Here is a 23,994-nt window from a genome sequence, read left to right as displayed (position 1 = left end):
TAATTAACTAAAACTTTGCCGATTTTTGGGAGATGGCACGTTAAACATAATTTTCAGCCTATGTTGAACATATCTACAGTATATTTGAATACCATGGCCATGCCATACTATAGCAAACTAGATGTACCACAGAGCGGTACAAAATATGACCGCCGCCCAGTCCAGCACATTTTTTCCACAAAAAAAAAATCACGCTGAAAGGCATATATGATTCTAACTGTCTCACTAAATTGCATTATCCACACTCAATTCTCACTGGTATCTGCTAGACAACAAGTACCAAAAAATGATTAGTTCATAGATTTCACATGTAAAATTCATTTTATACAATGCCACCCCCATCTTGCCTGTTCATAATTCTTGAATTGTGTGCATGTGTGTGTGTACATGTTTATGTTTATGTGTGTTTGTGTGTGTGTGTGTGTGTGTGTGTGTGTGTGTGTGTGCGTGCTTGTGTGTGTGCCTGTGTATGTGCCTGTGTTTGTGCATGTGCATGCATGCGTACATATGTCTACTGTGTGAGTATGTGTCATACGTATGATTACTGTGAATGTATGTGTGTGCGTGTGCACATGTGTGCATATGGAATGGGTTAACATGACCCCTGGAGGCAAACATACAGAAAAAATTGGTCATCCTAGGCCCTACGGTTCTCAAGATATTCACAGAAAACTCTGTTGGTGTACGGTCACTAAATGTACACATAAAATATTTTATTGTAAGGCCCCCCATGAACAAAAGTTCACGAAACTTGGCATGCATTCGGAGGGTGTCATAATGATCCCACACTTTCAATTTCGTGCAGTTTTGACCATGTCAGCCAGAGATATTGTGATGAAAACACTTAATTTTTTGCTTTTTAATTTTTAACTAGGTGGCGCTATACATGAAATAAGTGGTAATGGGATGGGTTGACATGGCCCCTTAAGACCAACATACAAAAAAAAGGTGGTCCTCCTAGGCCCTACGGTTCTCGAGATATTCACAGAAAACTGTCTCCGGCCACCTACAGGTCAGTTGGTGTATAGTAACATAAATTAATTTATTGTGTGGCCCCCCCATCAACTGATTTAGACCAAACTTGGCGTGCTTTCAGAGGGTGTCATAATGACACCAATTCCAATTTCGTGCAGTTTTGACTATGTTAGGTCACAGATACCTGCGATTACAACACCTCATTTTTACTTTTTTGTGTTTAACTAGGTGGCGCTATACATGAAATGAGTGGTTATGTGTCTGTGTCTGCCCTACCCTCCTATCGGGGGTCCAGTCCAGCGGGGGGAGGGGGCTACAGATCAAAACGAAAAATGATGGTTCCATGCTATCCATGTGGGGTTACATGCCCACCAAGTTTCGTGTACCCCGGTCTTTCAGTGTCCCGGGAATCCTTGATGGAAATTTGGACATGTGAAAAAAAAAAAAATCTGACTAAACCTATATGACCGATGGTAGAGATGAGAAGCCCAGCTTCTCACACACACACACGTGCACGCACAATTAATCAGTAAAGGTTACACCAGTATAAAACTTTAAAAGAAAATAAACCACAAGTAAACTGCACATCTATTTTCTGTAACAACAAGAACAGCAGTTGACCGTCAGAATGATCTTCAGCCAGGTAGATAAGCTAATTAGTGAAACCACCTGTTTAAGGTGTAGAAGCAATGCATGGAGGCTTTTACTTTCTGAAGCTGGGCTTCTCATCTCTACCATCCAGTTCCTACAAGTTTTCGTTTTCTATGAGGAACTGAAAGGGGACACGAGTACACTGACATGTATGTGATGTTTGCTTCAGTTTTCTTAGAACTACCAGCAGCCAGAGACTCCAGCCAGACCGGTCCCTCTGCTAGAGAACCCCCCCAAACTCACCCACACAAACAAGGGATCGCGTGGATAGTGTGCAGGGCTGATACGGTGCACTGGTAGATACATTATTTTGGTGGTTATCTTGTCATCAAACATATGTCTTTTAAATGTTTCAACTGTCATATTATTGTCATATTCATTTTTTTTGTTTGTTGTATTGTTTTGCTACTATTGTGTTGACTATATCCACAATTGTTTGTTTGCGATTATTCAGATTACCTTCTTATGGTGTTTACAAACTGTAACATATCGTAATAAGCTGACATAGTTGCTTAGGCCTATTCAAGCCAAGTGGGCACTGTCAAAGGGAAGGTTAGAAACTTAGATTTTAGATATCGGATTTAAATGCCACCAGATATCTGATAGCTATTCAGCTTTAGTCAAGTCAAGTCGGCTTTTATTGTCAATTTCTTTACATGCACTGGTCATACAAAGAATTGAAATTTCGTTTCTTACTTTCCCATGCAGACATAGACATACTTTAAATACAGACATAGACATACTATAGACATAGCCATAGACAATAAACATTAAATTAAAGTGCGAGACTGAAATATAGAACATGTATGTATCAAAAATAGAAATATAGGACATATATCAAAAAAAGAATAGAGGTAGTTGTGTTGTATATTTATATAGTCTTAACAGTTACATGAAGTTTAAACTTGTGCTTGTGTGACCTGTATATTTACATTGATATGTATGCAGTAATTTCAAGTATATCAGGCTTGATGTGAAGCAGCAACACGTTAGGCTGCGCAGTCACAGTGCAGTTCCACAGGGCGGTGTTGGGGGGGGGGTTAGGGTAGACAGGATCCTAGTTTCCTAGGTTCCTGGCTGGCTGGTGGGTGGGGGGGGGGCTGTCAGTGATGGGAGAGTGGGTAGAGTGTTCAGCATCCTGATTGCTTGGTGGATGAAGCTACTTGCAAGTCTGGTGGTGCGGGAGCGGAGGCTCCTGTACCTCTTTCCAGAGGGCAGGAGGCTGAACAGTTCGTGTGCAGGGTGGGTTGTATCCTTGACAATCATTAGTGCTTTGCGGGTGAGGCGGGTGGTGTAAATGTCCTGCAGGGAGGGGAGTGGTGCTCCAATGATCCTCTTAGCTGGGTTAACAATGCGCTGGAGGGTCTTCCTGTTCTGATCTGTGCAGCTTCCGCCCCACACTGTGATGCTGCTGGAGACGATGCTCTCGATGGTCCCTCTGTAGAATGTAGTCATGACGGGAGGCGTGGCACTTGCCTTCTTCAATTTGCGCAAGAAGTAGAGGCGCTGCTGGGCTTTCTTCGCCAGTGATGCTGTGTTGGTGGTCCAGGAGAGGTCGTCGCTGATGTGCACCCCCAGAAATGTTGTGCTGCTCACTCTCTCCACAGCATCTCTGTCGATGGACAGTGGTGGCAGTTGTTTGTGGCCTCTCTGAAAGTTGACAACAATCTCCTTGGTCTTGCTGACATTTAGCAGGAGGTTGTTGTCTTTGCACCATTTAGCCAGCAGGTCTACTTCTTCTCTGTAGTGAGCCTCATCGCCCTTAGTGATGAGGCCCACCAGTGTTGTGTCGTCCGCAAACTTCACCAGATGGTTGGAGCTGTGAGTGGTTGTACAGTCATGTGTTAGCAGTGTGAAGAGCAGGGGGCTGAGCACACACCCTTGGGCCCCCGTGCTCAGGGTCAGAGTGCTTGAGGTGTTGTCCCCGACACGTACTGCTTGTGGTCTCTGCAACAGGAAGTCCAGCAGCCAGTTGCAGAGGGAGGTACTGAATCCTAGCTTGTCCAGTTTGCTGATGAGTTGTTGTGGTATTATGGTATTGAATGCTGAACTGAAGTCTATGAACAGCATTCTCACATATGAGTCTTTATTGTCTAAGTGGGTGAGGGCTGGATGGAGGGCAGAGCAGATTGCATCCTCCGTGGATCGTTTGGCTCGTTAAGTTTTACGACCTTATTATTCATAATGTCTGCACAGCAAACAATTGCTAACTTGCACTAATAGTCTTCGTGCAAGATACAAGTCAGCTGTTCGAAAATTGCAGAACGATTGTGTCAGATTGTGTGTCTTAACGATTTTGGACGGGCAGTGTTATATTTCTCTACTTCTAAACTAGTTATTTATCTAGCGATAGCTAGCTTGATCTGGCACTGGAGGATTTAGCAAGCAGGTAAACTAAGCTAAACAGCTGTCATGATAATGTAAACCAACAAACAACTTATTTAACACTTTACGCTACACTATAGGTTTCATTAGGCTAAACGAAGACACAACAGTGAGTGCTTAATTTATCAGTTTATCCATTTATTAATTTCAACAGCAAATAGCCTACATTGCTATAGGCTACTATGGCTCAAGTCCATTAGATCATGTCTCCAAAGCCTCCCAGAACATGAACATTATACACACGTAGGCCTACTCATAAGTGTCAGGATGCAGCAATGTCTCCCTCTGCATCTGAAGTTCTGATCTCGAGCTGACATTATCAATCGCTTGGCACCTTGATGCAAGCTGAACTGTGTTTGATAGCCCTCCATCTCTACATCCGCTGATAAAATGTGATCACCAACACCGCACGCCAATATGCATCAGGTCACCCCCCTACGCTTGGTTCACCCCAACAAAAACGGTAAAAAAGGCAAAAATCCAATATCCAATACTGTATTTTACTTTTGTTTCCAATCCAGTTTCTGTTTTTTTCTTTATCTTGCGTGACTAATGACACATTTAGAAAATAGCAGCAATTATCTATTTGCTGACCTGTTTTAGAAATTGAAAATTGGATCATTGAACACATTTTTTATTTGGATCAGATGGATGGAGCAAATAGAACAAAGCACAGCAAAGCGTTACACTGACCACTCAGGGTGGTTAAACAGAATCATTTTACATTGCAAGGTTTATTAGGGAAAAGATCTAATAAAATTTAAAACTTTGTTCTCAAGTTTCTGAGAGACACAGACTTAGCCAATAGGATTTAATTTAGTTCTTTTATTTTTTATTTTCACTTTCCTTTCTGTTTGTTTAATTTAATTTAATTTAATTTAATTTAATTGAATGTATTTAAGTTCCAATATCTCCTGATCTACACTCCAGCCCAGTCAGTGGCAGTAATGCACGTTAAGTTGGTTTACCAACTGCCAAAAAAACACAAAAGAAGAAGAAGAAGAAAAAAAAACCCATCATGTCCCTTTGGGGGATGATAGGCTACAGGTTTAATTAAAATGATCTAGGATCCTTTTTGTTTGTTTGTTTTGTTTATCTGTTTTTTTGTATTTTTCCCTCCCCTTCTTTTATGATGGTCTAAGTCCCTTTGCACACTCCTGTACAGTAGGTGGCGGTATGCCCCAAAGAGATGTAATCCGCCACTAAAGCAAAGAAGAATAAGACGAAGTTAGTACTTGGATGGGAGACCTCCTTGGAAAACTAGGTTGCTGCTGGAAGTGGTGTTGGTGGGTGGTCAGTAGGTGGCACTCTTCCCTCTGGCCAAAAAGATCGATCCCAATGCCCTAGTGCAGTGACGGGGACACTGTACTGTTAGAGATGCCGTCCTTCGGATGAGACGTTAAACCGAGGTCCTGACTCACTGTGGTCATTAAAGTTCCCATGGCACTTATCGCAAAGAGTAGGGGGTTCTCCGGTGTCCTGGCTAAATTACCAACCTGGCTCATTCAATCTGGCCCCCTAATCATCCCCCACTGTAATTGGCTCATTCACTCCCTCACTCTCCATCTCAAGCTGGTGTGTGGTGAGCGTTCTGGCGCATAATGGCTGCCGTGCACACTACCGTGTACACTATCTTCAGTAACCTCCTGAAGACCCAACTCTTTCGAGGGTACCTCCTCTGCTAGCACTACAAACAATTGGGCATGCTTCATCTATGAACGGTCAGCCCATTCTATGTGAGTAGTGCTTATTGCTACACTAACATGTCCTAGTCACACTGTACCTTTTATTGTTCCCTTTTTTGTCGCTTTGGATGAAAATGTCACACTACATGACCTTGCATATGATACAATTTGGTATTGCAGGAGCCAATATTTATATATTTAAGGGATATGTTCATGAGTGTGTGAAAAATGACATTGATTTATGGTATAATATTTTACTGTATAGTTGTTAGTTTCTGATTTCAATCTCTTTTCACCTAACAAAACCCATATTTGTCAGATTTTTTTTTTGGCCACCAAATCTGAGGCCTCTACGATTCTAAATCTGATCAGACCCCCTTTGTGATTTGTGTGTGTGTGTGTTAAATAAAAATTGTTCATTTATCACTTAATTGTATGGGCCAACGACCTGGGAACATACAGTCCAAATTTGGTGAGTTTCTGATCATTACTTCCAAAGATATATGTGACAAAGCAAATAATGTACTTTTTGCAGAATCCGGAATTTTCACAATTTCCGGTTTTGGGAAAGATTCAAATACCATCCAAAAAACTAGTTGTGCAGTAAAATATTTTTATACAACAATCCATTTCATAAACTAGACATATCAAAAATATAAAAAACATGATTGGGTGGAGGTATCTCAAAAACTAGGCCATTTGGCCTGGACTAATAGGGTATTCTATTTGTCCATTCTATTGGCTCCATACTGGCCACACAAGTCTAATTTAAGGCTCTCACAAATAAATAGTATGGCTATATTGTATATATTGTACATTTTCTGAATCATCAGAGTACCTTGAGTATTGAAGTTGTTGAGTTTTGTGTCCCTGGTGTTCTTTCAAGCCACAGGGATAAAAGAAAGCATACAGTTTAGCCGGAAATTGTGAGAAAATGTTATGTTGTGTTGTGTTATTTCTGGTTTAAAGAAGTCATGTGATGTCTGTTTGTCAGACAGATTCAGCACTGGGCTTAAATGAAAGCCTAAAAGATAGTTAGATAGATAGATAGATAGATAGATAGATAGATACTTTATTGATCCCCAGGGGAAATTCATGAAAGACACGGAGCTGCTGAGTAGGCTGCCACACTTGACGGCGCCGGAACCGGTAAGTAATTACTAAATATTACTATTACTAAAAGGTCCCCTTTCCAATGATACAAGCACCATATTATAGAATATTGACAATATCCCTACCATGAGCACAAACAAGATATACACCAGATTTTAAAAACGGAATTTATATTTGGGGGTGGGTAGGTTCATGAGCTGAAAAAAGTGATTTCGCTACCACCCCTGCACTGCTATCGTGATCTTTCTAGTACTAGGGGTGTATACCTTGCCAAAAAACAATGATAGCAATTGTCCCCCCGATGATACCGATCAACCCCCCTGGCTCATGGACTATTGGGGGCTCCGTAGAAATGAGGCGGAGCTTCCAACGTAGCCTACGGTACATTCCATAGAGCCTTTCTTGACAGTAGACTTCCCCTGTGTCCTCCTCAAATTCAGCGTCAGACGTTTGCAAATTATCTCTAAAGAAGCTCAGTTAACAATGAAGTCATGTGGACCAATGAAGTTTAGGCCTAGTCTAGCCTACATGCCACAATGAAGAAAAAACTGCAGAGTAGTCTAGGCCTACTGCTCCAAAGAACACTTCTCCAATGCAACGGCCAGATCTTCGAGTGTGTTAGTGGTAAGAATTCTGGCAGAGTGAATTTGTGAAATAGGGAGGGGTTAATATTAGCCCTATTCCTTCTGCATAACGAGGGGTTCTATTTGCATTGCATTTGCATTTGAATTTGCATTGTTCTATTGCATTCGGCCTAGTAGCAAATCAGTAATCGATAAGTCTCTCGGTAAAACTATGGGGTTATTATGTCAGTTATTTAGGGTTAAAATTCTGACTGAGCAATTAATTAACCTTCATGATATGTAGCTTGTGGATCTTATACAGTCTATCGGTTGTTGTTTATCGGCTATGTATCGAGAAACTTGTTTATGTCGAGGCTTACCGTGCACACAGGAAATGCACTGGGCTAACCGTAGATGGATGGTAGTTGATAGGTTAAGTTCTAAACGTAGGCTATGAGGAAATTAAACACTTATCCGGCCCGAGGAGGAATAGGATATAGCACTGCATGGAACATGGGAAATAAAACACTATCAAATAATAATGTGTCATCTCGAAAACCCGACTGTCGCGTTGCATTATGGGTAGACTAAGAACATTGAACTTAGGCTATAACTTCTCAATAGGCGACTTTTCAAGTGTAGATGTTATTGTTTGGTTAGTTCTCAGAAGTGGTCCATATGAAAGTGGACACATAAGAGAGAAAGTACGCGGATATGTGGTTTTTCTCATCGCAATGAAAAACATCTTGTCTCTTCTCATCGGTGAGTGAAACCGTCACTGAGAAATGTAGGCATGTGAGTGACTATCCTCCAGGAAAGTTGAAAGGAGTTAAGACTATACTTTCAGGGATCATTTCTATAGTCATTGACTTGGAAATGCGTTTCGAAAAAGTTGAGTCTCGCTAGCCTCGATGACGAGTAGCAGTGTCCCTCTCTGAGCGCGAATCGTATAGAAATATATGACTTTGGTCATAGAATTTCTATTATTGATGACCGTCCCTACTGATCTTTGGTCATAGGGGGAGAGGGGCATGTTCAGAGCGGTTAGTCTATAATGTCAAAAAATATCGAATGGATAGCGTTAAGGGAGTAGTTAGTGGACAGTGTGTTTTGCTTAAACTTAGTAGCCTAGTAATTCAAGTTGTTTAGACTTGAATATGTTGTAGATCGCGGTGCTGAGGTTGCATAGAGATGTAGTATTGTTAAACATGTATAAGCTGTGTTAGTCTCTATGATTGAAAACACTATTGTATTAATTGAAAACACTTGTATTAATGACTTCAGAGGCTAGGAATATCTGTAAAATAAATTCACCTCGCATTCACAGTGATTAAACTAAATGTTTGAAGGAAGCAAGAAAAAATGTGGCAGGCTATAAAGTCACAGTGCAGTGCATATCAGAGAGGCCTTGGATAGCCTAATCTACAAATAAAGGGACTACTAAGGGAAGGGGGTGTATTTGTTTGGCTGCTCTGTTTCAAAAAATGTGCTTTATCCTAGCTAAACTGGCTTTAATCCTGCATTTCCTCTGAGCTATTACCAACATTGTCAAAGCAGTGTCCAGTCTTCCTGTTCCTAACATCACTTAAGAGGCCTATCAAGAAGTGGTCCATAACCGATGTCATCGTATGTTTAATCTTTAATCATAGGCTACTTCACGACTTTTCAAGTGTGGATGTTTTTGTTTGGTTAGTTCAGAAGTGGTCCATAGAGACATGAAAATAGTGGACACATTAAGAGAGAAATTGAAGTATCGGACATAAACTGTGGGCTAAAATGACGCGGATACAGGAGTGAAGTTTTTCTCATCGCAACGAAAAACATCTAGACGGTTCTCATCGGTGAGTTGAACCGTCACTGCGAAATGTAGGCATGTGAGTGACTATCCTGCAGAGAACAACGGTGAAGGTAAGACTATACTTTCAGGGATCATTTCTATAGTTATTGACATGGAAATGCGTTTCGAAAAAGTTGAGTCTCGCTAGCCACGATGACGAGTCGTAGTGTTCCTTTCTGAGCGCGAATCGGATAGAAATCCATGGAGTTATCCATTCGATATCTATTATTGATGACCGTCCCTATTGATCTTTGATCATAGGGTGAAAGGAGCATGTTCAGAGCGGTTAGATCCATATGTTGAATATTAATTAATTTCATATTTTAAATGTCTAATGCTATTTAAGTTTCAAACCGACAGTTTTATAATTTCAGACGCTAGAGAAAAAGCTTGGAAATTCACATCACATTCGCAATGATTAATGATTAATGTTTGAAGGGGAAAAAAAAAACTTTGACAAGCTCATGCCTTGGAAAATCTACAAATAAAGGGACTACAAAAAAAATTGTTTGGCCGTTCAGTTTCAAAACAGTTGATTTCTCCTAGCTAAGCCTGGTTTTAATCCTGCATTTCCTTTCTCAGAGACATTGTGTCTCCTGTTGCTAACATTACTTAAGAGGGAACTCAATTTAAGCCATCCTTACACCAGAAGATATTGACAAGATATGGGAAAGATTATTGAAAGATTGTCTTTTGAGTAAAGCTTGAATGGGGAGCATTTGTTTAAAGACTCCATCCAATCTTTCAATAATCTTTCCCAAATCTTGTCAAAGTCTTTTGCTGTATGGTTAGCATTAGCTGTAAGGATGATTCCCACCCGAGTGCACTCCGTAACTAAGTATGTTGGGACCGGTCTCAGAAAGGACCATAGTGTCTTCCTAAAATCACCAAGAGGCTGGAGCTGTAGGTTTTTATTTGTTGCTGGTTGGCAGTTGGGTGTAGCTGTGGCAGCTGAGTGTGAGGGTAGAGTAACCCACTATGTATAAGTATATATACTCTTTTGATCCCGTGAGGGAAATTTGGTCTGCATTTATCCCAATCCGTGAATTAGTGAAACACACTCAGCACACAGTGAACACAGTAAAGCACACACTAATCCCAGCGCAGTGAGCTGCCTGCAACAACAGCGGCGCTCGGGGAGCAGTGAGGGGTTAGGTGCCTGGCTCAAGGGCACTTCAGCCGTGCCTACTGGTCGGGGTTCGAACTGGCAACCCTCCGGTTATAAGTCCAAAGTGCTAACCAGTAGGCCATGGCTGCCCAATAACCAGATAAATGTGCCTGATAACCAGAAGATTCTGTAGCTTCCTGCAATGTTGTGGTCGTCTCTAGAAGCCTATAGAGACACAATGTCTGGGTTTAAAAAAACACAAACCGATGACATGTAAATCTGAACAGGCGGTTTTTATGTAATGTATAATTACGGTAATCATGTATGATACACAAATGATGATACAGTACAGTCCCCCGCTTAAGAGTCCAAAGGGGTGAATGGCAGAGGTGGTGTGTACATAGTCCATGGTTTAGGCTTTATCAGTGTGTGTGTTTTAGTGTATGTGTTAGTATCTTCATTTTGAAGACACTAGCTGTGTCATTTCCTTCCTCCTTTTGCACTTTGCTTATGTGCTAGAGCTCCCCCTAGTGGCCTCTTCACCAAAAAGCAGCCTTTGTGGAGTCACTATCCATATTGGAGGTGTTGAGGTTCACATGGTTCTCCAAGGGAGGTGGCAGGCAGCAATAGCCCATAGTGTTCATTCTACCGTTCATTACAATCAAAATTAAACTACACCAAGAGGGGAAAGGTGCTGTGTCCATGGCAATCATCCAGTCTGTCCCATGGCATCTGGAGATAAAAAAAAGTTCTTGCTTCCCAGCAGCCGTGTCACGAAATGAACCCAAGTGTGTGTGTATGTGTTTGTATACACTTGCATCCACTTTTTCAGTATTTGTATACACTTCTGCAAACTAGCTAATGCAGCACAAGGCTACAGCTGTACATCCATTTCAAATAGGAGAGACAGAGTGGAGATGTGATTAACAGATGGGTGTAAAAAAATAAATAAGAGCACAGTAAAAAATACAGATGTAGTGAAAAAGAAGCGCGCGCGCGCGGGTGGGTATTCAAGCACGACCAAATCCAGCTGAGCGTATATGTGGTTTGTGTCAGCGCAGTGGTCACAAGGCAAAGAAGTCGTACAAAATGTCAAAGTAATAAAAATGACAACATTTTAAAAGGAGAAACAGTATAGTGGCACATGAAATGAGAAAGGCCACTCTTCCACCATATGTTTCTGCAGTCAAATACAGTCTTTTGGCAAAGAGTTTGTCTGAAAACACAGAGAAAGCAGCAAACAGGAAGGCGTAGAGTAAGAAGAGAATACAGAAAGACTTTAAAGAAACAGACAGAGACAAGTTGAACAGACAAAATAGAGAGATAGGGTGAGACAGACAGACACACACACACACAGTGAGGGAGACAGCTGATCGAGGTCACGCTGGTCCGTCTCTCCCTTCCTCCCAACAGGCCCTACTGGATGGTGGTTGCAGTCATGGCGACGGCTTCCTGGATCTCGCGCACAACAAGGATCCGGGCCAGCATCTGCTCCACCTGCTGGCGAGGGATGGGCTGTGCCGAGTACCAGATGGGGCTGTTGGGAGCCACCACGGGCTCGGGGGTCAGGTAGAACGTGTCGTTCCGTCCCTTCGCACTCTGAGGACTGATGTGGAACACAGAACATAAGCTGGGTCAGAACAGCCAAAAGCCGTTTGTGCGCTTGAAATCCAATCATATCTAGCAATTCTGCCAAACACAATTTTTGTATATGCACTTTTTTGCAAATCCACCAGTGAGTCACACACAACACAACACCACACAACACCACACTTTGGTCACTGATTTAGTAACAGCTGGGGATCAAAAACACAGACTGAGAATGCCAAGAATGAGTGTTCTTGAAGTGTCCACTGCATTGCTAGTTATATTATTGTGTGCTTAGGATGTGCACTGGATTTCAAGAGGATGTGTTTGTATGTGTGAGGGCTTACCACTTGAAGAGGTAGAAGTCATAGAGCTTGATCGGACAGCGCAGTGGATTCTCCGGGTGTTCAGATTGCTCCGCGTACATGTCATCAGTCACTAGAGCGAGAACGCAAGGCGCGCGGGGGGGGTGTAATACAACTGATGTTAATATTTAATGTTAACCGTTTTCATGAGATGTGTTTACCACTAAAGTAACCTATATGGGAGATAGTCGACCAGAATCCCATGATGCCTGACTAGTAACGGAATATGTGCGTGTGTGTCTGATTTCTAGCAGTTGGCTGAAGAAACCTCTGGGGAAGGAGGAAGCAATTAAGTTTTAGTCGACTCTTCCCAGTACTTCAGCAGGGAAAGTAAAGTAGTCAGGTTGGCCCCTGTTCTCCCTCTAGCCTGCCCTTACAGCAAACTGAGCCAGAGAGAGTGTGTGTGTGTGTGTGTGTGTGTGTTGTGATTATCAACCAGCAATACAAGGGGAAGTAGAACTCCCGTTGGGAACACTATAACACATCCGTGGTGTAAGAGTCACGGTCAGGGTTTTTTTTTTCACTATATTTTAAAAACATTTCATACATATAATTAAAGAGGTATCAGCTTCAAGTCTTACTTAAACAACCCTGAAGGGTGTGTAAAAGTATTGATAAGGACCTTTCTGTCCCAGATGGTGCGGGCCAGCCCCCTTCAGGTAGCGGATGCTGGTGCTCTTGTCTTTAGGGTTGGACGGGTTTTTCTTAGTGTGTCGGAGCACTTTGGAGAAGGCCACCTTCATGTGCTGATCTACTGTCTTCAGCTGGAAATACCTGAGCGAGAAGGAAGAACCTTTCATGGTTTGATCTTATGTATGTATACGCGGAATCCCCTTTAATGTGTGTTGGATGATGTTTGTGTGTTCCTTTCCAGTTAACTTCATAGTTGACTGCTTTTTTTGTGAGCATAAATGTCATGCCAATAAAGCTATTTTTAATATGACTTTATGAAAGACAAAGTCAATGGATCTGATTGTGGATGCATGGAGCAGATGAACAGGGGAGTATTCCAAGTATGTGGTTTAGTGACAAACCTGGGTAAATTAAGTGGTAAAACTCCTAATAGAAGAGCTGTATGACTTCATTCTCCTAACAAAACAATGCCATAGGGCTCTTGTTGTAGGAAGTTTACCACTTACTCTGAGTTAACTTACCCAGGTTTGTCACTAAACCACATACTTGCAGGCATGAAAACGGGCCAGGGGTGAAAAAGGTGAGAAGGGCAACATGCTTCAGCCTGGCCCTCCTCTCTTCCTCAGTAATCTACATGAGTGATCTTTCTTTCTTTCTTTGTGCCTGAAGTTATCAGACATTTCTAAAGATTTCATAGGCCTAATGGACACTTCATAGTAGACTATTAGAATAAGTCTGAATAAGATAAGTCTGAATATTTGTATAATATTCAAATCAGGTAATAAATAAACTTGGGTAGGGTAGACTAGGCTTTCAGTTGTAAAATTGGCTTGAAATGTTTTAACCTGCAGCCTAGGCTACTTACAGATTGTGTGGCATTGTGCTAGTGTGTTTAACCAACCAATAAAGTTGTGTGAACAGTGTTCACATTAGCCTACATGTTAAACCCTGTAGACACAGACTAGGCCTAGTGATCAGGTCACTGAACGTTTCTTAAAAGACAGCATTACCATGTAAAACACTGCTTTTGTCTCTGAACTCGACAAAACGCACCAGCCCAGTTTAGGAGCATTTAATTAAACTATTTAGTTATTCACATTAGCCTTTGCTATACTGATAAAGTATGCCTATTTGCTTCACCTTTTGTCGATCTAGATGGCTCAAACTGCACGTATTCTTCATCAAATTAACTCGTTATGTCTATATTTCTGTCCAATATCACTAACTTTAACAACAGCCTATGCTACGTTGCTACACCAATTTCAACATCTTTTTCTGACAGAAGTTGAAAGTTTCAACTAGCCCACCTGTGACATCAATAAGCCTATCTCTCCTCGCCGGGCTCACATTCCAGCTGACATTTCAGACGCATATCTGTAGTCACACAGACAGGGAAGCTATTCCAGCGCAAGCAATTCTGTTCGCGTTGCATCCGCGGCAAAAATTAACAATTAATAGGGGCTGCATTCACATAATCGTTGCTGGATCAGACAAGTTTTTAATTGGGCTCTTGTCTTACAACGCATCAAGATGCGTTCGCGTCTGCGCGTGATTTGTAAACTCAGTTGTAACCCCATACCCAACACCCCCCAATATGTTTTCATCGGATCTGCGCGAACCACGCAAGTCCCCTATTTTGGATTCAAAACGGTGAATTTCGCCGAAAGGTGAGGAGTTTTCATGCCTGTACTTGGAATACCCCCTGAAGTGGGAAAGAGGTGCATGTGTGTGTCTTACTTGGTGTTGAAGAACATGAGGGTGGTGAGTAGTGTGGAGGGGGAGTGCGCTCCCAGCTGTTTACACTCCCACAGCATCTCCTCTGTGACGTGACTGGGAATAATGTAGCCTAGCAAAGACACAAAACACACACACACACTAAATCATCACCTCACATCATCCACACTCAGTGTGGACAACCCTCTCTGAATTTCAAGAATGATGTGATGTGGTAAGCAGCTACCACTAATTCCATTTCTGCATAGCACTTAACAGGCAATGGGGAAAAAAGTCAAAGCATTCCTGAAATGGTGGGCATCTAAAGTGGAAAATCATATTACTTTTGGAAAACTTCACTTCTAGTGGAAAGACCAAAATACGTCATGAAAACTTTAGACAAACCCCTTAGAACCTTTGTGCGAGCGTGCAACATAGACTCTTACTTAGAGGATGTATGCTAGGTTTCCATGGCTCCAGTATCCGGTGTAGCCACTGATGGAAGCGTGCGTAATATGGGTCCGAAAACACGTCATCTACTCGCCCATTTTCAAACAGATACTACAACAGAGGAGAGAAGAACGTCTGTGACAACAGATAATGAATTCCACTACAGAGACTATAGAGTCCAGCAGTATTAGCAATGTGAAATAGTGTGTGTGTCCAAGGCTCACCTTCTGTATACACAGGAAGACGTAGTAGAGCACGTCGGCCTCGTAGCTCTCTCCCTCCAGGCCCCGCGCCTCTTCCGTCATGAGCGCCAGCGCCACGTTCAGCTCCGCTACCGCACTCGACACCAGGTCCTCCTGGAACCGCAGGGGCTGCCGGCCTACACACACACACACACACACAGGTCATCAAAAACAAAATTAGCACCTCGCATACATTGGAGTAAGTGTACACACACACATACACACAGGTTATCAAAAGCAAAATGACTACCTCACACACATTGATGGAGTACGTGTACATACACACGGAATTTCTCAAGATAACCTGCTTTAAGGCAACAGAAGCCAGACATGTCATGTTACTAGTTGAATCACAGTAATAAACTATAAGTGTGTGTGTCTGTGATTGTGTGTATTTGCATACTCACGTCCGATTGGTGCTAGTTTGGAGGCCTGCTCCTTGTCCAGCTCGGCGTTCTTGCGCTGGGCCCAGAGCCGCCACACCTCCAGCCCTTCCTCGGGCTTCAGGGAGTTGGGCAGCAGCATCTCCGGCGGCGCCTGGGACTGGGCCTCCACCTCCGACACTGTCACAGTCTGACCCGACGGGGGAGGACAAGAGCCGTCAGTCAATGCACTTGACTAATCACAAGACCAAATTCAATCATATGTAGTGGGCTAAGAACACTAAACGTGGATTGTTTCACCAACCAACATTTCATGAATGAGTGGTACATAACTTAAAGTTGTTTTCATGAGCTACCGGTACTAGTACTCTACTGTAGTAATATGAAATTTATAATTTACTCACTGTAGATAATTAAATTTATAATTTAATTATCTACAGTTTTCTCATGTAACCTCTAACACAACAGGTAAAAAAAAAACAGAAAATTACCTTTTTCCCAACGCCCTTTACCCACCTGCAGCTGTTGGTCCTGAACCGCTCCGCCCTGCGCCTGGACGATGTGCTGCTGCTGCGGGTCCCAGATCTGCAGCGACTGCGTGGCGTTGGAGTAGGGTCCAGTCACCGTCTGCACGGCCACCGGGATGTGGATGTTGCCGTTCATGAACTGCGCCGGGAACAGCGTGTTGGCCAGTGTCTGCACGGCCTCCTCCTGACCCGCCACCATGCCCGAGACGGTCGCCGTGGAGACGGGCGCCATCTGCGCCGCTCCCGCCGTGACGCTGGCCACGGCCATCTTGAGCTGCTTGTCCTTGTCGTCGGCGGACGTGGCTACCTGGAGGGCGGTGGTGCCGTAGGCGTCCTGGGGGATGGCGATGTGGGTGATGCCCTGTTGCTGGGCTGGCGCTGAGTACACTGGGATGGTCCACGTCTCGCCTAGGCACAGGACACCCAGGAAGTCAGATGTCAGGCTTGAGTTTGAGTGTGTTTACACATGCACCCCCCCCCCCCCCCCCCAGAGGGAAAGGCGTAAGTGCATATGAGAATAAAACAGTGATGACAAGTCTGCCTATTAAGTGATTAACAGTCTGCCTTCAGGTCAGAATCACCCACATGTTTGTTGTTAAGGTGTTTATAATAAGTCTGCCCCCCCCAAACAAACAAACAAACAAAGTCTTTTGGCTCTGCTAAGGGGAGTCTAAGTGCATTTGTGTGTGTGTAACTGTGGACCTCGTTTGATGTCTGTACCGTAATTTCCCAACTATTAGCCGTGGTTTATACCTTGATTTTGCTACATTTATTCAGCTATAAGGTTAATACACGGGGGCAGTTAATATAGTATTAATATGGTTTCGTTTTTTTAGCTTGCATAAAACACTGTCCTGTCCAATGTGGCTAATACAAAGGAAATTACTGTAGTATTGTGCAGACATGGTCTGGACTATGGGTCTGGTCTAAATCAATACTCTATACTGGAGTTATACTTAACCATGTTAAAAGGAGAATTCCGGTATGATATTGACCTAAAGTGTGTTGAAACATGATACCGAGTATCACCGAAACATGATACAAGCTCATCTCAGCTTGTCCCCTGCACTTAGAAATCTGGCGCTAATTAGGCGATGCTACCAACAGTTTTTTGATGAGGGTGCCTCCGGCATCGGCCTAGCCATTTTACACCATTTACGAGGCTCAAAGTAGCTCCATACTTCATTGGTAGACTTCCGAGGGCCTTGACATTTAAAACGTTGAGACATTGAGAACTTTGAAAAAGCACTGGTAGTTTATTTACAAGACAATTTATACAGACAGTACCTTCATGAAGTTTACCGTTCGCCGCCATCTTGAATTTAGTCACGATGAGTACGAATCAACAGGTATGATAAGGGACCAGATTCCGAAAATAATTCTGTGGAAATGCATGGATTCCGGTTATCCAGTAGCAGCAACTGGAATCCATGCATTTCCACTGAATTATTTTTGGAATCTGCCCGAGGCACCCCCACCGAAAAACTGTTGGTAGCATCGGCTAACTAGCGCCAGATTTCCAGTGTTTCAACACACTTTAGCTCAATATCACACCGGAATTCTCCTTTAAGTACGTACAAATTGGTGTTAGCTAATTTTGGGTGACTCCAAACAGCCATAACCTAAATTAATATCAAAGTATCTTTATGTATAGATCTCGTCCTTTAAGTCTGCTGTACATTTCACCACAGCTGTCCCTTAGTTAATGTGCGCCCTCAGCCGTGTGTACCTGTAGGGCTGGTGATGGTGCCAGTGGCGCTGTACAGGTGTGTGCTGTCCACAGTCAGCAGGTCCGGCCGCAGGGATACGTAGCTTTGCTGCTGTCCCTGAGGGATAGCCAGCACCGTGGCCAACTGTTGCCCCGGTAACGCGTACGAGACAGTGATGGGCAAGTCCACCTTGCGCTTCTTGGCCGGCTGGAGAACCCCAGCGGCTGACGTAGCCGTGCTGGGGACCCCCAGGGTCCTCCGGTCAGCATCCCCACGTGGAGAGCCCTGAGCCTGGACCTGAGCATCAGAGAGGGCCCCTACCGTCTGGATCTGGATCTGCTGCCCTCCAGCCACAGCTGCCACCAACTGGGCCTGGATCTGATGGAGGAAAAGGCAGAAGTGGACATAAGGGAGGAGAAGAGAAGAACAGTGAACTATAAAGTTGAGACCATATAACAATGCGTATTTGAGATGTGCAATAACCTCAGGCAGTTCTGGATAATAGCTTGGCAGTTATATTTAGCACAAAATAATATTCTACACAAAGAGCATCAAAATGTTATTATTCTGACTTGTATGTGTGAGTGAGTGTGCATGCATAGTAAGTTATGCAGTGTATTAACATTATATTAAGCATTTCAGTTGTGAGCTCACCTGTTGGTGCTGCTCCTCTGTGATCTCATGCTGGATGAGCTGTGTTGCTGTGGCAACCCCCTGCAACTGCTGCTGGGAGGGAGAAGGCACCTGCAGCACCTGTCCTATCTGAGCCTGCTGACCCTGAATCTGCACCTGATGGACAGACGGAGAATGGGAGATAATGTGATGAATGACTCGGATTGGGATGATTTTCCTCTCATATTCACTTTATTCAGCCCCGCCCATTTTTTAAAATTCCACGTTGTCTTTAAACTTCTGGTCGGCTAGCTACGTCTAGTTAGCTTCATTGGGATAACACGGCAGAAGAGGATAGAGAGGCTAACTTACAGAACAGCCGCTCCAAAGTCAGTTTTTTCCTAACTTCAGATAGGAAAGCTGTATAACAGAAATGTCTTAAGTCACCAAAATCTGAAATAAACGTTCCTAACTTTAGGATGACCCATAATATATGATAGCAGAGCTCTATCGAGATGACTGGCATCTCAATGTATCACAATGGATGTACTGCTCAATCGGAAGTTCAGAGACAATGTGGGCAAAGCTAGTGCCCCCATGTTTGCGCGCGGAATAAGGTGAATAACACTAACCACTGATCTAAATCACAGCTGGCACAAGCTCACCTGGACTTGGATCTGCTGCTCGTTGGCCTGCTGCATGGCTGTGGTGAGCTGCGGGGACATCTGTGCGGCTGTTACCTGGGTTACCTGGGACTGCGCCGAGGACACCACCTGCTGCTGCTGCTGCTGCTGCTGTTGCTGCGGTGACTGCTGCACCTGCACCTGAACCTGCATAAACCCAAGGGGAGGAGCCAAAACGGTCAACAACAATATCATAATGAAAGACAACTCTTCCATTTATCTACTTGTGCAATTTCCACTATAAAAGTAACAATTAAATGACATGGGCTGTAAATGGCAACTGTATACACACATTTTAAAGTAGCACTGTAATATTTCACCTGCAAGTGCTCATTTTCATGTCCACCATTCTAAATAAGTAGATTGTAATCTTAATATAAGGTCACAATTACTGGCGTGCAACCCTGCTTGACAGAGATTCAGTATCCTTTTCAATATTCTTCTAGTCCTTCTTCACTCTCTCTTACCGGGCACGCCAGCTCCAGAAGAGAGCCTGCCACTTCTGTGCTGTCTGTGTAGATGCAGTTGGCTCCCTGCTGGTACACCATGGTGTTGTTGTCGCCGCCCTGCTGGCCGAACTCCTGCAGCGCTTCGGGCCCCTTGTTGGCCAGAGACTCCAGGAATTCCTTCATTCGGTGCTGGGGGACACTGCGCGCCTTCACACGCACCAGCTCCTCGAACGACACCGAGCCCTCCATGGAGTTGTTCATGGCCCCTCCTCTCCTGGCTGGCTAGCCAAACAGTGCACACCTGTCTGCAGACACACGCATGAATGAAATAGCATGGAATCAAAACAGATGCAAATTTCACTACCGTCTAAAAGGTGTCAGTGAGATCACACAGAATGTGAAATCATCAAAAGGATGCAGGGCCAGAATATACACATGGAAAAAAACACATTCCTATCAGACACAAATGCAAATAATAAGTAAAGATGCTTTGAAATAATCTCACACATAGCAAACCACCCATTCTTTTCTCAGAAAAGCAACTTGACACACAACAGCCTAACACTCAGCATTAAGTAATGCATTATTCATTGCCATCAAAATTAATATCCATTGTTCTGAAACAGACATACCGGTAAGCCAAGATGGTTACTGTACGCTTTCAAAATACAACATCTGGCTTGAATTAGTGTGGTGTATGGCACCCACAGTCTATTTCCTGAATGATTAGTGGACTCCGTGCTGGCCTGGGACAAGGATGGGTCAGGGCTTAAAATTCATTTTTCAAAATGGGGGGGAATTCCCCCCTTAGGTTATTCATGTAGGGGGGATTTACACAATTTGGGGGGGAGGGGGGGTTGATTCTGATACCAAGTCAAGAATTGCGATTTCAATACTTCAATACTTTAAAAAAAAAAGTGTTTGATTTTGGGGCCCCCACCACCCTGACGTCATCAGTAATATATACTGTAGTGGGATCATTCACAACAGTGGACATCCTAGATTCTGCTTGACTCTCTCCACACACACAAACACACACTGAAAATGATAGCTTATGTGATATGTTTCTATCATATATTTTTGAATTCATATAGAGTGTATTTATTTAATAATGCATTTTTTAAAGTATAGCATTTTACTAGTAATTACTATAGTAGCTAAACATATTTAGTAATTTGAATGCCTCATATTGACGTTTAACCTATAACACTTAGGCATATCTTTAATGTGGTGTGTAGGTCCAATTGAGTGCACATTGGTGATGAGTAGGTGTAATTCAGTGCCTGTCGCTTTAAGAAAATACCTGAGAGTAATTCTATGGAGTAATTAGCCCCCCTTCAACCTGACGGTTTTAGGCTGTAGTCGCTAGTGAATAAAAGTTGTGCATAGTGCGGTATGTGTATGCAAATCATTATGTTTTCTATGTCATTAGATACAATAAATGTTCAAAAAACTAACATGTCGAAGACAATCTTTCTGGGATCAAGTGTTGACGTGACCTGAGCTAGCAGGATAGTTACCAAGGAGCTCTTTCCAGATGTAAAAGTTTGCCATGGTAGCGTAGCCTATTTGCGTAAGCGCAAAGTGGTTCGTTCTCTCTCTCTCTCTCTCTCTCTCTCTCTCTCTCTCCGTGTGTGCGTCTGCATGAGGCTATGTTCAATTCAACTCGGTAGTTGATCAGTCCGGTCAATAGCACCGCATTCACGCCACTTAATGATTAGGCTATATTAACGTCATCAGACAGGCTGTAAAAGTGTATGCGGGAATTTCTCGCATTATGATGGCTAGAGTTGCGGGACTTGAACAAATTATGCGCAATACCCGCAATCCCGCAGTGAAATGTAAGCCCTGTGGGTACTGGTGATCCGGAATGCACCATCATGTGCTCATAGTTAAATGCGCCAGTGTGATTTATATTCTCTAGTTTCTCTCTAACTCAAATCGGGTCTGCATACCTGGGGAAGAGATAGATTGGAAGTCTGAAAGGAGAATGTGAAAACCGAGAAAGTTGGATCAATAAGTGAGCTCTGACTGTGCAGAGAATACGCGAAAGTGCAATCTACTGCTGGAGTGGCGGTATCGCCAGCCACGTAGAAAAAACGGCCCTTCTGTCACTAATGGTTCGTCTCACAAGCTAGTACACATATGTAAAGTGTTATGTGCAAACAAGGTAATACAATAGTCACTATTTTCACCTTTTTCCTATTCAAATGTACACATTTGGATAAAGCTACTGTCCATTTCAAATTAATAATTCCATTATTATTACATTTTCCATTTAAGCCACATTGTCTCTTGTTTACATCAGACTTTTGACGTTTGAAGATTGTTGTGGGTGAAACGACAAGAGCAGGCCCTTCATTTTACATAATTTTACACAGACCTCAGCATTCGTCATCTGAATATTCTGACAGCAGGGGACACTGACCATCTCGTAAAGGAGCGCGTTCTCGGCAATAACTTCCTTGGTAATCGCACTGCAAAGAACATACACTGACTACGAGAGGCTGTACCCAGGGTTACCCAACTGTAATTTACAAATGTTTCCATTTACGTCAATTAACCAAGGAAGAGCAAGCACCATTTTTTATCATGCTCAAAAAGAACTTGTCTTATGTACTGAAGCAACCTTTCAACAGACCTCCTTAAATTTTAAGGATTTATTTTCAAACCTTGGCAATCAATATAAAACCCACCTTTCAGTTCAACAAGACTCGCTAAACACAGATGTGCTTTTGACACCTGACATCTTCAGGCAAACCATGCTCTAGCTCAGGCATACATCTGTGGTAGAACATTCTGATATACGTGAATGACATGACCCAGAAGGTACTGTAGCCAACGTAAAATGTTCCAGGAAAGTACGCTTGTATTTAGCAGAGCACTCGTCCACACTCTCCACTTTGTCATTTCTGGCTCGTGGCCGACAACTCCGGACGCTCTGCCCTGCAACTACAGAACTTCAAAAGCCAGCTAGTAAACGTAGGATGCAGCAGCATTCATCAACGTTAGCTGTGATGATTGATAACTAATAGCATTCCTCATCATTGTGAGCTTAATCTGACTTTGCATGATGCCAATAACTCTATGGTGGCTGCTAGTGTGCCGCTGAATTAAAGCATATAACCATATCTAGATATACATCCCTGGTTTACAGAAATCATAAGAATAACTGTTCAGAAATTTGCCATATAGCTAGTTATCTACCTACCTCTGTTTCCAGGCCTGTTCGTTTTGTTCTTCTCCCTCTGTTTACACTTTAGACACCAATTGTCGTGTACGATCGAGTTAAAATGAACAAAAATAGTATTGTTGTCTTGCTCTGTGGCGTGGTCGGTTGCAATTACTCAAAATATAATCATATTTGCATGTTTTCTTCTTTCTTACACACACACACCTCTCTGGGCGCCATCTTACAACAAGTCCCTTCTGACCAATCCGATGGACTTTAGGCAGGTTCTGTTTGTATCGCGAGACTGCGAAAGCAGTCGATTCCTCGAGTGCTTTAAAGGAGACGAACGTAGTCTCTCGTAGATTCTTTGGGATAATTTCCAAATCTCAATAATTATTGGAAAGTACGATTTATTTATTTAAATATTTTAAAACGATTTAACTGCCAAGTTATTACTGTAAATAAGCTATGGAAAACATGACCATATATATATACGATCGTTTCCCAGCAAAAATGCATTGTGCATATGATATTTTCTAAAGTAAATCCAGTTCTCAGTTTTTGGTTGACTGTTTTGAACAGATATCATATTTTGATAGACATATTTTGCACAATTCACTCTCCAACCACTACACGTTGTATGTTTTAACCCGAAACGTTATATGTTTTAACCCGCATATTCTTGGAGTATTGTGTTTTTCTGTGCGTTCACCTTTAAGGTGGCGAAAAGGCTCATGCTGCCTTAAGGAGCCAGCCATGTGCGACAAAGAGCCTCCCAGTTTCTTTCTCAACACACGGCTTCACGGTGAAATTAAGGAGGACCGGGAGATATACAGGGCATCTAGTCGCAGTTTGTCATTACTGAGGTGGGAAGGGTTAATTCTCACTACCATTTAAAACCTAGTGCTCTTTTGACTGATGTCATGCTGACAGTGTGGTAGCCACAGATCTCAGATTCAACATCAGAACTCAGATTAAACATATTGATGTGTGTGTGTGTGTGTACATATACATATACACACACACACACACACTAGTGTGTATCTCAGTGCGCCATTACCTCTTCTAAACTCTCTCTCCTCACTATCTCTTGAAATTCAGACTACTTTCTGTGTTTGGGAGGGGCATCACCCAAAGGAGAGTGAATTTGTC

At 42.9% G+C, this 23,994-nt stretch overlaps 1 protein-coding gene and 2 non-coding genes across 3 annotated transcripts; 2 read left to right on the top strand and 1 right to left on the bottom strand.

The window, feature by feature from the left end:
- The first annotated feature begins 8,203 nt into the window (after window positions 1-8,203).
- Window positions 8,204-8,417, top strand: LOC121714640. The gene has a single exon (XR_006033375.1). It is a non-coding gene; the product is annotated as a small nucleolar RNA U3 (small nucleolar RNA).
- An 865-nt stretch (window positions 8,418-9,282) lies between these two features.
- Window positions 9,283-9,496, top strand: LOC121714641. The gene has a single exon (XR_006033376.1). It is a non-coding gene; the product is annotated as a small nucleolar RNA U3 (small nucleolar RNA).
- Window positions 9,497-10,591: 1,095 nt separating this feature from the next.
- On the bottom strand, window positions 10,592-23,097 carry LOC121714174 (glutamine-rich protein 1-like). The gene is made up of 13 exons (XM_042099378.1): window positions 22,882-23,097; window positions 19,689-19,975; window positions 19,204-19,368; window positions 18,581-18,715; window positions 17,947-18,304; window positions 16,207-16,625; window positions 15,715-15,880; window positions 15,290-15,444; window positions 15,062-15,176; window positions 14,640-14,748; window positions 12,892-13,043; window positions 12,252-12,342; window positions 10,592-11,923 (listed from the first exon to the last, which is right to left on the bottom strand). The coding sequence occupies exons 2-13, from the start codon at window positions 19,929-19,931 to the stop codon at window positions 11,734-11,736; spliced, it is 2,298 nt and encodes a 765-aa protein (XP_041955312.1). The 5' UTR covers window positions 19,932-19,975; window positions 22,882-23,097; the 3' UTR covers window positions 10,592-11,733.
- Between the last annotated feature and the right edge of the window lie 897 nt (window positions 23,098-23,994).

Source organism: Alosa sapidissima, chromosome 7, assembly GCF_018492685.1.
Source record: "Alosa sapidissima isolate fAloSap1 chromosome 7, fAloSap1.pri, whole genome shotgun sequence".
Taxonomy (NCBI): domain Eukaryota; kingdom Metazoa; phylum Chordata; class Actinopteri; order Clupeiformes; family Clupeidae; genus Alosa; species Alosa sapidissima.
Note: the sequence above shows the minus strand (reverse complement) of the source record. Positions and strands in the feature narration are given on the sequence as shown.

Excerpts from the sequence above, each read along its gene's own strand:
- LOC121714174 (XM_042099378.1), bottom strand. The coding sequence starts at position 19,931 with ATGAACAACTCCATGGAGGGCTCGGTGTCGTTCGAGGAGCTGGTGCGT. Across the intron at positions 18,305-18,580 it reads CAGAGGAGCAGCACCAACAG|ATCCAGGCCCAGTTGGTGGC; the intron begins GTGAGCTCACAA and ends TTCCTCCATCAG. Across the intron at positions 12,343-12,891 it reads GCACCATCTGGGACAGAAAG|TGACTGATGACATGTACGCG; the intron begins GTCCTTATCAAT and ends TTCTCGCTCTAG.